Source organism: Equus caballus, chromosome 16 (assembly GCF_041296265.1).
Source record: "Equus caballus isolate H_3958 breed thoroughbred chromosome 16, TB-T2T, whole genome shotgun sequence".
Classification (NCBI taxonomy): Eukaryota; Metazoa; Chordata; class Mammalia; order Perissodactyla; family Equidae; genus Equus; species Equus caballus.
Window position 1 is genome coordinate 87,650,065 of NC_091699.1, and position 13,476 is coordinate 87,663,540.

Consider the following 13,476-nt stretch of genomic DNA (forward strand, 5'->3'; position numbering starts at 1 on the left):
TTGTCCACTTTTTGGTCATCTTTATTAATTTTTCTGACATATGCTACAATTGTTCTTACCAATTTGTCCTTGAACTTTGCTTGGCATCTCTCTCCCTACACATTCTAATATGTTATAGACTTAAATTTATTCTTCTTCTTTACAGTATCTGGCCTTAATGCCTAGCCTCTTACCATCCCAATATCATAAAAATAACATCCTATATTTTCTTCTAGGAAATGTCACTTTATTTTATGTTCCAATTAAACAATCCATTCGTTCTCTACTGATTTGAATTCTTTAAGTCTGGCCTGTGAAATCTGTTTAACAGACCACTTACCTAATTGTTGAGCCCATTTTACGGCAGTACCAGCATCTCCTGCATTGCCTTCAGCTAAGCATACAATTTCTTGCCCAATCTTCCACCCAATTAATGGATAAAAGCCTTAAAAACAAACAAACAATATAAGTGATACAATAAATAGACAATTCATTACAGAGATGTCTACAATGGAACAAGCTGACTATCCCAAAAAACAGCAAAGTGGCTCTGAAGTCAGATGGCCTGAGAGCAAATCCCCGTCCTCTCTCATTTACTAGCTGTGGCTTTACAAGTTCTAACCTCTTTGTCTCAGTTTCCTCGACTGTAAAATGGTCTACCTCAGAGAGCTCCTGTGAGAATAAACTGAGTTAACACACAAAAAGAACTTAGCGCAGTACGCCAAGAACAAATATTAGCTTTTATTAGTCATAGCCATAGCTACATCTCTAGAAACAAAGAAACAAGATTTTAACTGAGAAATTAAAGGTTATTAACGAGATTTGTCTGCTGGAGAACTAACTATGCTATTCCATTTATCTGTGGTTTTAAACAAGTTCCTACAGAAATAACCTAATGCAGTGATCAACATTTCCTAGTTCCCATTTTCCCAGATGGGGGAAAAGAAGAGTGTAAGGGGTGACAGAAGGTAGGAAAAAGATTTTAAAATCCACCTCTTAGAACATGTTAGGGAACCAGAGCTCAGACTAAGAGCTCCCAGCCCTCCTGGGTGTAGTTCCACAATCTAGATTTCTCGGCTTGCACATCCCAGGATGTCCTCCATTAGGGAGAGCAATTCTTAGCAACTGTAATTAAAACTCTAAATATGCAAGGGTCACTAGTTGAGAACTAACACTAAAAAAAAAAAAACTCAGGAAAAGAAGAATTTCTAATACATAAAAGAAAACTTAGAGGCTTAGAAAGATGTTTTAAACAAATACGACAGGTACTATAGGTAAATATTTGGAAAGCTGACCAAAATATCCTAATCCCTCTGAATTTCTCTTTCTCGTTTTTTTATGCTTTTAATTTTAAGAAAAAAAGAAAATGAGAATTAATTATCTCTTAGAATAACAATGAAAAATATGTAAGAGAATATCCTTAATATAAAATGGAAAATAGTACTTATTTAAATAAGAAAAGAAGTGATATTTTATTAATAAATAGGACAAATTCTAACTACTTACCTCCAACAGTCTGTTGAGGGCTATTTCCAGTATTAATATCCAAAAACGTCCCGGTTCCCATGGTTAATTTCACATCTCCTACCTGGAAGCAGCATTCTCCAAACATGGCCGACTGCTGGTCAGCAACCTGCCAAAATGGTCACGTGTAAGACCTCCGTGCCCTTAGCAGTGGCCCATCCCATCATATCCCACTGTCTCCCTTACTGTGTTCTCATAGTCGACATTCTTTCCTTTTTCCTTTTCCTTAAAAAAAAGAAAATCCCTGGAGAGAACAGGGAGCAACAACTACAGGACAGGAGTCTCTCTAAAACTACCATTGTGTGGATAACTCGCACGGCTCAGCAATTTTTAGTGGCCAACCTACTTCATGACTCTTAAGTATCATAGGAATAATCTTAGAAATAGAGGTCAGAATAAATACTATGCAGAGAAAAAAAAAAAAGATTTTTTCATCTTCAACTTACAAGCAGTTTTATCCATTAGTCAAAATAACCGAACACACAAATTTCTTTTAATAAGAGTGATAGATGTATGTTTAACTACAAATAGATGTAGGTCAAAATCATGAATTTCCCAACTCTACATTTTTGTTAGAAAAATTATAATATTTTGTTAATATAATTAAAAGTAGATACACATACAGCAATATTTTAAGGACCAAACCCCTCTGAAGAATACTTGTTCACTAATCTATAATTCTTCCAGCCATACCTTAATCTAAACCTGAGCCTATCCCTGGACTGAATAAGGCTGATCCTCTCTAAATGACCAGGACTTTGTAACTTGGGAATTAAACTCCCTTCCGTCACCGGATTCCTCCCCGTACTGTGACTGTCCATCCAGGGACAGACAGTCTACACCTCCTGCTCAAGCTGTTATGTAAATCAAAGGCAAGGTCTGAGTTTCTACACAGCCTCTCAATCAGGATGTAAATCCTTCAGATTCTCCATATTCTGACTCTCTCATACACCCAGAGAGAAAGGGCATAACGAAGAAAGAACCCTCAAAAAAACAGAAACAGCTCATTTTTCACTCTTCCATAGCCTCTCTACTGGTAGATGCTAGCTAAGGACTTTATAAAACGTAAATACAACTTTCTGCTTTATGTTAAACTTCCCTATTCCTGTTTATGGTTACACTACCAAATAGAAACTAAGCATTGGCTCTTCCAGAATACAGAGTGTACTTCTGATTATATTGGGACCCTTTAACTTAAAAGGAAAAATGATGCTTTAATTTTATTCTGCAAGGACCCTTTGTGTCTCTTAAATCTAATTCCAACTATTCATATATAATCATTTAGTTTATCCTACACAAGGAGAAACCCTCAAGTTCTCTACTTACCAAGGCCACTATTGGTATAGGCACACCAAATATCTCTTCGTCCACTGATCCAAAATGGTGGCTTCAAATAAAATTGATTAACAAGTAAGTTATAGCTCTAGAAATATTAATTCTAACATTCAGCAAATTGTTTTCAACATAGGCCAAAACGTTACATAATGAACATACAAGCACCTCAAACATGTCATAAATGCAGGGACCACGTGGCTGGTCCCCACGTCTAACGTTCATTATTACCTCGTATCCTTCACTGGAGGCAGGAGCGACAGCGGGATCGAAAGCAAAGAGGTAACGAGCCCACTCCAACACATCTGAGCATAGAAATACGTCATCAGAATTCGAGCTAAATTACACAAAAACGGTGATTCAAAAAGAAGGAAAAGAAACTTTACCTCGTATGGGTCAAAAAGTCCAGTGGTACTGGCATTTGAAAAGTCCGTGGCGAATTCAGAACCTAAATTTACATTGGAAATAATCTATTCATTATCAGGTAGTATAAATCAACACTTCTCCCTAGTTTATAACCTAGACCTTTGTCTGCCCTCAAATTCATTCCAAAATGTGTATTTCTAGTGCAAAGTCTCCAAAGCAATTTCCCACTTAATCCTCGTGAACTTTCCTGGTTTACCAGAGCGCTTTCATAGACACTGTCGTGTCGTGACCCCCAGTTTGAAGATGAGGAAAGGGGAGCAGAGAGGCAGTGTGATCGCCTGCAGTTACATCCAAGTGCAGAGCCACAGATTTGGTATTGAACCCAAGTCTCACCACTCTTGAAACTGAGACTGTTTCACTGCAATTTTGAAATCACCCTCCTCCTCCCACAAATCTGAACTTAACCTAACTTTACCATAACACGTAGTTACTAGCGCACCAGAGAGCACTCTGTCTGGGATCTGGGAAGGAAAGAAGAGTAACTTCTCCTTTTTTTAGGTGAATCATTTCTATCAGTGAAGTTTCAGTTCCTTGAGACAGACCTACCAGAGCATCCTTACCTTTCGTGAGCTTATGTAACAACCAGGTGTCGACAGTCCCAAAGCAGCAATTGTCTTCTTCAACTGCCTTTTGAACCTTAAAAACACACCACAACAAAATCGACTCAAAAAGGCTAAATTATTAAGTGCAAGATTAACTGCCAATCAATAAATACAACACAATCCCATTTTGATAGAAATTAACATATACACAGAGAAGCAATTTCTAGACCATACCCGAAACGGTTCTAAGCAATTATCACAGGGTATGAAAATCTTTAGTTTCATCCCAACATGTGTTACTTGATATAAAACATGAAAAAACAAAGTACATATATTTTTCAGTTTAGACATACAAATATGTCAATATAAATAGCCTAAAACAGGGATGGCACACTATGCCTCACTTCTCAAATCCAGCCCTTTGCCTGTTTCTGGACAGCAAGTTAAGAATGTTTTTAATTTTTTTTACAGTTGAAAGAAAAAGAATACTTTTTTGACACACGCACAGTACATGAAATTCAAATTTCTGTGTCCCTAAATAAAATTTTACTGGAACACAGCCATGCTCACTTGTGGATGTATCATCTATGGCTGCTTTCGGGCTACGACAGCAGAGGAGTTGTGACAGAAACCCTATGGCCTTCAAAGCCTAAAATATGACTATCTGGCATGTTACAGAAAAAACTTGCCAATCTTCAGCATAAAGCGTGCCAAATAAAAGTATCAAAACCTCTTTAAACTAGCTAATAGAGAAACTGAAATACTTAAGATATTATTAACATACTGGAAAACGATTTCCTAAATCATACTTTATCACCTCTCCAACTCCTATTTGTCCTTCAAGACTGGCATTTCCTGGCTTTGCCCAACACAGCACCCTGTGGATATCTTCCATATACAGCCCTTAGCTCACAGCCTCATTACCTCCCTCCCAGACCCTAAGCTCCATAAGAACAAGGATAGATTGCATTCAAGTTTATAACCCCAACACCTAGGAGGTTTCCTGGCATATAGCAAATGTTAAAAAAAAAAAAAAAAAAATGCTTGCTAAATAAATGACTGAGATAAAAAGAATAGTAAATGGAGACATTTAAGGATGAATTATATATATATATATATACTTTTTTTTTTTTTTGAGGAAGATTAGCTCTGAGTTAACATCTGCTGCCAATCCTCCTCTTTTTGCTAAGGAAGACTGGCCCTGAGCTAACATCCATGCCCATCTTCCTCCACTTTATATGTGGGACGCCTAACACATTATGGCTTGCCAAGCAGTACCATGGCTGCACCCAGGATCCAAACCAGTGAATCTCGGGCTGCCGAAGCAGAATGTGTGAACTTAACCACTGTGCCACCAGGCCAGCCCCAGGATGAATTATATTTTGACAGCTGAAAGGATCAATAAAATGAAAACAGATGACATGAGTTCCAAAAAAAGAGGTTATTTGTAGGTTATCTATAACAAGTATTTTGAAGATTCTATTCAAGTGTTATACCACTTAAATATGGAATGCTTAAAGTAATGTTATTAGATTTCAAACTCTTCTTAAATTTAGGAATTGTGATTCTAAAATTCATTCCAGATTAGACAAAGGTTAACCTGTATTTCAGTGAGTAGCAACAATAACTGAGAGGGAGTAAGTTCATTTGTTCATTCAAAAAATATATGAGAGCCAGGCATTCTGACAAGTAGTAAGCCCCTGTGAAGCTAAGGGGACACAGAGTAGATATTCTAAGGACCTAAGGGCAATCCTCCTTGCACTGGGTTAAAATTCCAAATGGCTCTATCCTAGGCATACAAGTAAACTAGAAGGACAGGCTCTCACAGGAACTGCAACTCAGCTTTGAATCATCTCAACCATTAAATTAGATCAAGATAATCCTGGTGCCTGGAAGAATGGAAGAAACAAACATTAATCCTATCCAGAGCAAGATGTGAAGGCTTTCATAATTTCTGCACATAATTTTGCAAATACAATGTCTAGTTCATACATACACACACACACACACACACACACAAATAAGTAACCAGGCTCACCAAACAAGTTGTATACATTAAACATGTACAGTTTGTTGTATGTCAATCATATCTCAATAAAGTGGCTTAAAAAATTTTTTTCTAAGTAACCTGGCACACGAGGAAACAAAAGAACATAAAAAAAAAAGGAGGAAGAAACAGTCCATAGCACTGCAGACACTGGAATTAATAGTCATGGATTTTAAAACACCATACTAATTACGTGGGAGAAGAAAGAAATTCTAGAATTAATTAAGAACTTAATGGATGAGTTTTAATAGCACATTGGAAACAAGTGAAGAGAGAATAAGAGATTTGGAAGATAGGTTAGAAGAAAACACCCAGAATAAAGTACACAGCGACAAGAGAATAAAAATATGTAAGACAGAGTAAGAGGCAAAGGGGATTTAGTGAGAAGATCTAACACATACATAATTGGATTTTCAGAAGAAAAGAAGCTAAGAAGAATGGAATAGAAATTACATTTGAAAATAATGGCTGAGAAATTTTTTTAATTAACAAGATAACAAACAATGAATACAAGATACCCTACAAATCCCAAGTAGGTTGCTACACCTAGACAACAGGTACAGAAAATGTTTGATAAATTCAACATCCACTCACAATAAGAAGTCTTAGCAAACCAGAAAAAGAAGAGAATTTCCTTAATTTGATAAAGGATATCTAAAGAAAACCTACTACAAATCCATACTAAATGGTAAAATGTTGAAAGATTTTGTTTCAAGATCAGGAATGAGAAAAAGATATTTGTGGTCACCCCTCCTAGTCAATATATCCTGGCGGTCCTTGTCAATGCAAAGAAAAAAAATAAAAGTCAAGTCATATTTTTACATCATATGTTATCAGGAAATTGAAAATTAAACCAATGAGATACTATTTCAAACCTGTTAGAACAGCTAAAACCCAGAACGCCGACATCAAATGTCAGCGAGGATGTGGAGCAACAGGAGCTCTTACTCATTGCTGGTGGGGATGCAAAGTGGTACAGCCACTTTGGAAGACGTTTTGGCAGTTTCTTACAAAGCTAAACATAGTACCATATGACCCAGCAATTACACACCCAGGTATTTACTCAAATGAGTTGAAAGTTTATGTTCATACAAAAACTTGCAGACAAATGTTTATCACAGTTTTATTCCTAATTGCTAAAAATTGAAAGCAACAAGACGTGCTTCAATAGGCAACTGGATAAACAAACTGTGACACATCCAGACAATAAAATATTAATCAGTGATAAAAAGAAATGACCTATCAAGCCAGAAAAATACATGTAGAAACCTTTAATATATATTTGAAGTCAAAGAAGCCAGTCTGAAAAGTTTACATATTGTATGATTCCAACTATATCACATTCTGGAAAAGGCAAAACCATAGAGATGGTAAAAACATTAGTAGTTGCCAGAGTTTCAGGGATGAGGGGAGAGGGATAAATAAGTGAAACAGAGGGGATTTTTAGGGCAGTGAAACTACTGTCTATGATACCATAATGATAGATACATTACATCAATAATATATAATTATAATGTGTCAATACAGATTCATCAATTGTAACAAATGTAACACATTAATGCAAGATAATAATAGGAGAAACTGTGTTGGGGGGTATGTGGGAACTCTATGTACTTTGTGCTCAATGTTTCTGTAAACCTAAAACTGCTCTAAAATCTAAAAATTAAAATCCACTCATTTTTTTAATGGACAAAAACGATTTATTCAGATTGTACCTTCTTGAATCAGTTTCGGTAGCTTATTTATTTCTAGGAAATTTTCCATTTTACCTAAGTTATCTAATTTGTTGGCATACACTTGTTCACAGTATTGTCTAATGATGCATTTTATTTCTGTGAGTTCAAAATTGAAGTTCCCTCAGGGGCTGGCCTGGTGGTGCAGCAGTTAAGTTCACATGTTCCCCATTGGCAGCCCAGGGTTTGCTGGTTCAGATCCCAGGTGCGACCTACACACCACTTGTCAAGCCATGCTGTGGCAGGCATCCCACATATAAAGTAGAGGAAGATGGGCATGGATGTTAGCTCAGGGCCAGTCTTCCTCAGCACAAAAAGAGGAGGACTGGAAGCAGATGTTAGCTCAGGACTAATCTTCCTCAAAAAAAGAAAAAAAAATTAAAGTTCCCTCTTTCATTCATAATTTTAGTTATTTGGCTCTTCTCTTTTTTTCCTTTGTCAGTCTAGCTAATCTTTTCAAACCAACTTTTGGTTTTGTTGATTTTTTCAACTGTTTTTCTATTCTCTGTTTTATTACTTTTCACTCTAATTTTATATTTTTTTCCTTCTGCTCGGTTTGGGTTTAGTTTGCTCATCTTTTTCCAGTGTCTTAAGGTATAATGTTAGATTATTTTTTAATACAGTCTCTATTTGTAATATATAGTCTTGCCATAAATCTCCCTCTAAACATTGCCTTTGCTGCATCACATGTTTTGGTATACTGTGTTTTCATTTTCATTCACCCCAAAGTATTTTCTAGTTTCTCTTGGGATTTCTTCTTTCACCCATTGGTCATTTAAAAGTGCATTGTTTAATTTCCACATATTTTTATTTTTCTCCAATTTCTTTCCACTACTTATCTCTAATTTCATTCCTTTGTGGTCAGAGAAAGACTCCATACGATTTCAGTCCTTTTAAATCTACTGAAGCTTGAATTATGGTGTAGCATATGGACTATCCTGGGGAAGGTTCCATGTGCACTTAAGAAGAATGTATATTCTGCTGTGAGTTTTTTATCAATGTCTATTAGGCCTAGTTAGTTTATACTGTTGTTCAAGTTTTCTATTTCCTTGTTGATCTCCTGTCTAGCTGTTCTATCCATTATTTAAAGTAGGGTATTGAAGTCTCCAACTATTACTGTTGAATTATCTATCATTTCCTTCAATTCTGTCAGTTTTTGCTTCATGTATTTTGGAGCACTGTTATTAGGTGCATATATGTTTAAAACTGTTAGATTTTTCTGATGGATTGACCTCCTCATCACTATAAAATGCCCCTCTTTGGTAACATTTTTTTGTTTTAAAGTCCATTTTATCCAGTATTAGCATAGCCACTTAGCTTCTTCTGGTTATTGTTTGAATAATATATATTTTCCATCAATTTACTTTCAACTGATTTGTATTTTTGAACCTAAAGTGTGTCTCCTATAGAAAGTATACAGTGTATCTTGATTTTTTCTATCCAGTCCAAAATCACAATAAGGTATCCCTAATTTACCCAGCAAAGTGGCCAAAATAAAAAAGACTGATAATAACAATTATGATGGTAAATAAAATAAAAAGTTCTTCCATTCACTAATGGTAGATGTGTGATTTATCAAAAAACTGTGGGAAAGTGTTTGGCATTATCCACTAAAGGTAAAGATACATATATACATTCACGCCCTAGAAATTCCATTCCCATGTACAGATACAGGAAAAACGCATTTACATGTACATTAAGAGACAGCATTATTCATAATACCCCAAGACTGGAAATAACTCAAATGTACATGAACAGAATGGATAAATGTATAAACTATGGTAAAATCATATACTGAACACTAAAAAGCAGTGAAAATGTAAGGAAATTAATTTACACACAATGTGGGTATATTTCACAAATATAATGATAAGCAAAAGGAGTCAGACAAAAGAATAAACATGTATGACTCTATACAAAGTTCGAAAACATTCAGGCAAAACTAGAGTATAGTGTTGAGGAATAAACATATAAATTGTAAAAGTGGAAGGAAAATGGGATATGCAGTATCAGTGTTCTGATTCTTGATTCAAGTACTGTTACACAGATGTTTGCTCCATAATATATCGCTGAGTGGTACATTTTTGTTTTCTTCACTTTTCTATATTTGCTACGACTCACAACACAAAGGTTTTAAAAAAATAAACTCAAGTAAAGATTCCTTGTCTTCCATTCCATTATGTAGTGACTACTTAATTTTCCCTCAAATAATCAAATTACTACCTTTACTCCTTGAATTTTTTTCTTCCCCTTAGCCTAGACACAAACACACACACACACACACACACACACACCCTCTCCCTCTCTCTTTCTCTGCTTACCTCACTCAGGTTCTGGAGAACCCAGGCCAATCTCAAGGAAACCTGCTGGGTTGTGAAAGTGAACAGACTGGCCGCTAAATACCGTTTACTCCTAGTGAAAAAGTGAAGCACTCGGCAGGAACTGTGTATTAGCTATTTCAAAAAAAAAAGATATTTTAAGAAAATGCATTTAATAGTGTTTGATCTTTCTACATTAATTCCATACATATGGAAATAAACCCAATGACAAAGAAGTTATTTAACAACTTAAGAGTGCTCTCAGCACTGAGAATACCAAGCAAAGAGCCGGCCCTGATGGCCCAGTGGTTATAGTTGGGTGCTCACCACTTCAGCGGCAGGGTCTGCCTCCCATGCACGGGACACACCACCCATATGTCAGTTTCCACGCTGTGATGGCAGCTCACATAGAACGACTAGAACAACTTACAACTAGGATATACAACCACGCACTGGGGCTTTGGGGAGGAGAAAAAAGAAAAAAAAGAATACCAGGTAAAGTCACGTCCCCCCAAGTGGACAAGCTGTATTCATTCTAACACGTGAAATGTAACACACGCACTATGAACTTCTCTAGCAAATACCAGAAGCTGACAGACTTATAAAGTCTTCAAAAATAACTATTTTCTACCTCTTTACCTATGAAAGCAAAGGAAGATTCAAGGAAGAAGGCTATATTTCTATTAGAAATATATTTTTAATCAAGTTAGAATTAACCTGGAAGGGAAATTTTCTTACACATTAAGTACTTAAAATTTGGGATGTATGGTTTTCTTTAATATTATCTATACATATATCTAATGACCAAAGATGAAACATATACAGTTTTAAATTTGGATTCTCAGTAAGCCAAATCCTTAGTTAAAAAAAACAGCCTTACACAGAAGACCAGTTTGAGTTTTAAGGTTTGTGAAGTCATACTAAAAAAACCACACACCAAAAACCCTTACTGCCACCTAGTATGAGGATGCAGATGGACAATTCAACTTCTGAAACTGATATTTTACAAAACATTCAACTTACAGAGACTGTACCCACTTATTGCATTTTTTTCTCTTTTATTCCCCACCTCTCCCACCAAAATAAATTTCAACACTTTGGTTTATTTAGTAAAAATAGTAATATGAATTTTTCTTTCATTTTTTGCATAATGCATTAATCAGGAAAATGCGTATACTCAGTTCTCTCTATATTTCAGTCTTGCCCTTTTTTTAGAACAATGAGCCCCATTTTAATTTTTTTTACTTTGTTTTGGTGAGAACATTTAAATTCTACTGTCTTAGCCAATTTCAATTATACAAGATAATGTTATCACTACACATCAGGTTATACATTAGAATCTCAGATCTTATTCATCTTATAACTGAAACTTTTTATCCTTTTAACTTCCTTTTCACCTTCTTCAGTGGTCAAATCTTCTGCATGTCTTTATATTTCACATTATTTATTAAAACATAACTTATGGCAAGTATTTAAGGTGACCACCAATAATCCTTCTTCTGAGGTGTTATATGTTAAGAAATGCCTCAGACTGAAATGGTTCTTCCTCCCTAAGCACACTATACCTTTCTCTATAAAAAACCAGATTTAGGATCCCTCAGGGATCTTCTGTTAAGACACAGATACCTTGGCAGCAGGGAGTCGGCGGGGCACAAAGTATTAAGAGTTCTAACATCTGCACTTTTAGTCAACATACGAAAAATTAACACTTTTGTTCATATATTTAACAAATATTTGTTGAGTACCTTCTATGAACCAAGGACTGTGCTAGGCCTTGAGAAAACAGTGAACAAAACAGGCAGAATCCCTCCCTTCTTGAAACTTACATTCTAGTGGAAAGAGACAGACAAATAGGTAATCAAATCAATAAATGAGATAATCTAAGAAGACACTGATTATAAAATGAGCCATTATTTAATGTGCCACCAAAAAAGAAAAAAATCCTACCAGCTAAATTATGACATAATGCTAAGATATAATTGACGGTTAACATGATAACAAACTGATGGTTAAAAACCTATCCTGGTTGGGGGTCAGCCCCGTGCCTGAGGGGTTAAGTTCATGCACTCCACTATGGCGGCCCAGGGTTTCACCGGTTTGGATCCTGGGCACAGACCCAGCACCGCTCAGCAAGCCATGCTGAGGCGGCATCCCACATAGCACAAGCAGAAGGACCTACAACTAGAATATATAACTATGTACTGAGAGGCTTTGGGGAAAAAGAGAAAAAAAAAAACATTAGCAATGGATGTCAGCTCAGGTACCAATCTTAAAAAAACAAAAAAGTACCCTGAATAAAAATTGCTTTTTAAAACTGGAAAAAACGTATATCTTATAATTCATATGGTGCTGACGGGAATGTAAAGGGTACAACCACTCTGGAAAAAATTCTGGCAGTTTCTTATAAAATAAAACATGCAATTACATGCAAAAATATAGCATTGTACTCTTGGGGTATTTATCCCAAAGAAAGGAAAACTTATGTTCACACAAAATTCTGTACACAAATGTTCAGAACAGCTTTATCTGTAACAGCCTCAAATGGCATTAGCACAGATGTCCTTCAACAGGTGGTACATCTGTACCACCGAATATGGCTGCAATAAAAAGGAACACGCTACTGATACACGTAACAAGTCGGATTCTCCAGGAAATACTACTAACTGAAAAAAGCAAATCCCAAAAGCTTCTATACTGCATGACTCCATGCATATATCATTTTTGAAATGATAAAAAATTCTTAATGGAGGACAGATTAGTGGTTGCAAGAAGCCAGGGATGGGAGAGGGTGGGGAGAAACAGGGGAGAGAAATGGATGTGGTTATAGAAGAGGCACATGAGGGATCCTTGTCATGATAGGAACGGTTCAGCATACTGACTGTGGTGGTGGATACACAACCATATGAAAAAACAGGATAGAAACTGATGCCCACACACATACATACAAACAGAAATGAGTACAAAACTGGGGAAATCTGAGTAAGATCTATGGACTGTATTAATGTCAGTATCCTGGTTGCAACATTACACTACAGATTTGTAAAACGCTACCATTGGGAGAAACTGCGAAGTATATAAGGGATCTCTGCATTATTTCTGACAACTGCACGTGAGTCAACAATTACCTCAATTAAAATTGCAATTTAAAAAATGTATGTCTTGGGGGCCGGCCCAGTGGCATAGTGGTTAAGTTCACATGCTACACTTCAGCGGCCCAGGGTTCACCAGTTCAGATCCCAGGTACGGACCTACATACCGCTCATCTAGCCACACTGTGGTGGTGTCCCACATACAAAATAGAGGAGGATTGGCACAGATGTTAGCTCGGCAACAATCTTCCTCAACAAAAACAAAAAAAATGTATGTCTCAGAATCTTTGAAATTTTTTAAGTGCTGAGAAAGAAATAAAGAACAGTATGAGAGATTGGATGGGGGGCGGCTATTTTAAATAGGATGGCAGGGAAGGGCTCCCACAGAGGAGGTGACGTGTGAGCTGGGCCCTGAAGGATGAGAAGGATCCAGCCATGATGGTAGAGCCCGTTGCAAGTATGAGGGCCTTAAGGTGAGAAAGGGCC

At 36.4% G+C, this 13,476-nt stretch overlaps 1 protein-coding gene across 2 annotated transcripts in view; it reads right to left on the reverse strand.

The window, feature by feature from the left end:
- The window catches only part of GK5 (glycerol kinase 5), a 66,342-nt gene that overhangs the window by 24,481 nt on the left and 28,385 nt on the right, over nt 1–13,476 (reverse strand). For both annotated transcript variants that reach the window (XM_023621051.2, XM_023621052.2), the window contains 7 exons: nt 9,905–10,036; nt 3,822–3,897; nt 3,222–3,283; nt 3,067–3,140; nt 2,830–2,890; nt 1,486–1,612; nt 320–424 (listed from right to left, as the gene is read on the reverse strand). In XM_023621051.2, the coding sequence (XP_023476819.1) occupies nt 320–424; nt 1,486–1,612; nt 2,830–2,890; nt 3,067–3,140; nt 3,222–3,283; nt 3,822–3,897; nt 9,905–10,036 (637 nt within the window). The remainder of the gene's footprint in view (nt 1–319; nt 425–1,485; nt 1,613–2,829; nt 2,891–3,066; nt 3,141–3,221; nt 3,284–3,821; nt 3,898–9,904; nt 10,037–13,476) is intronic.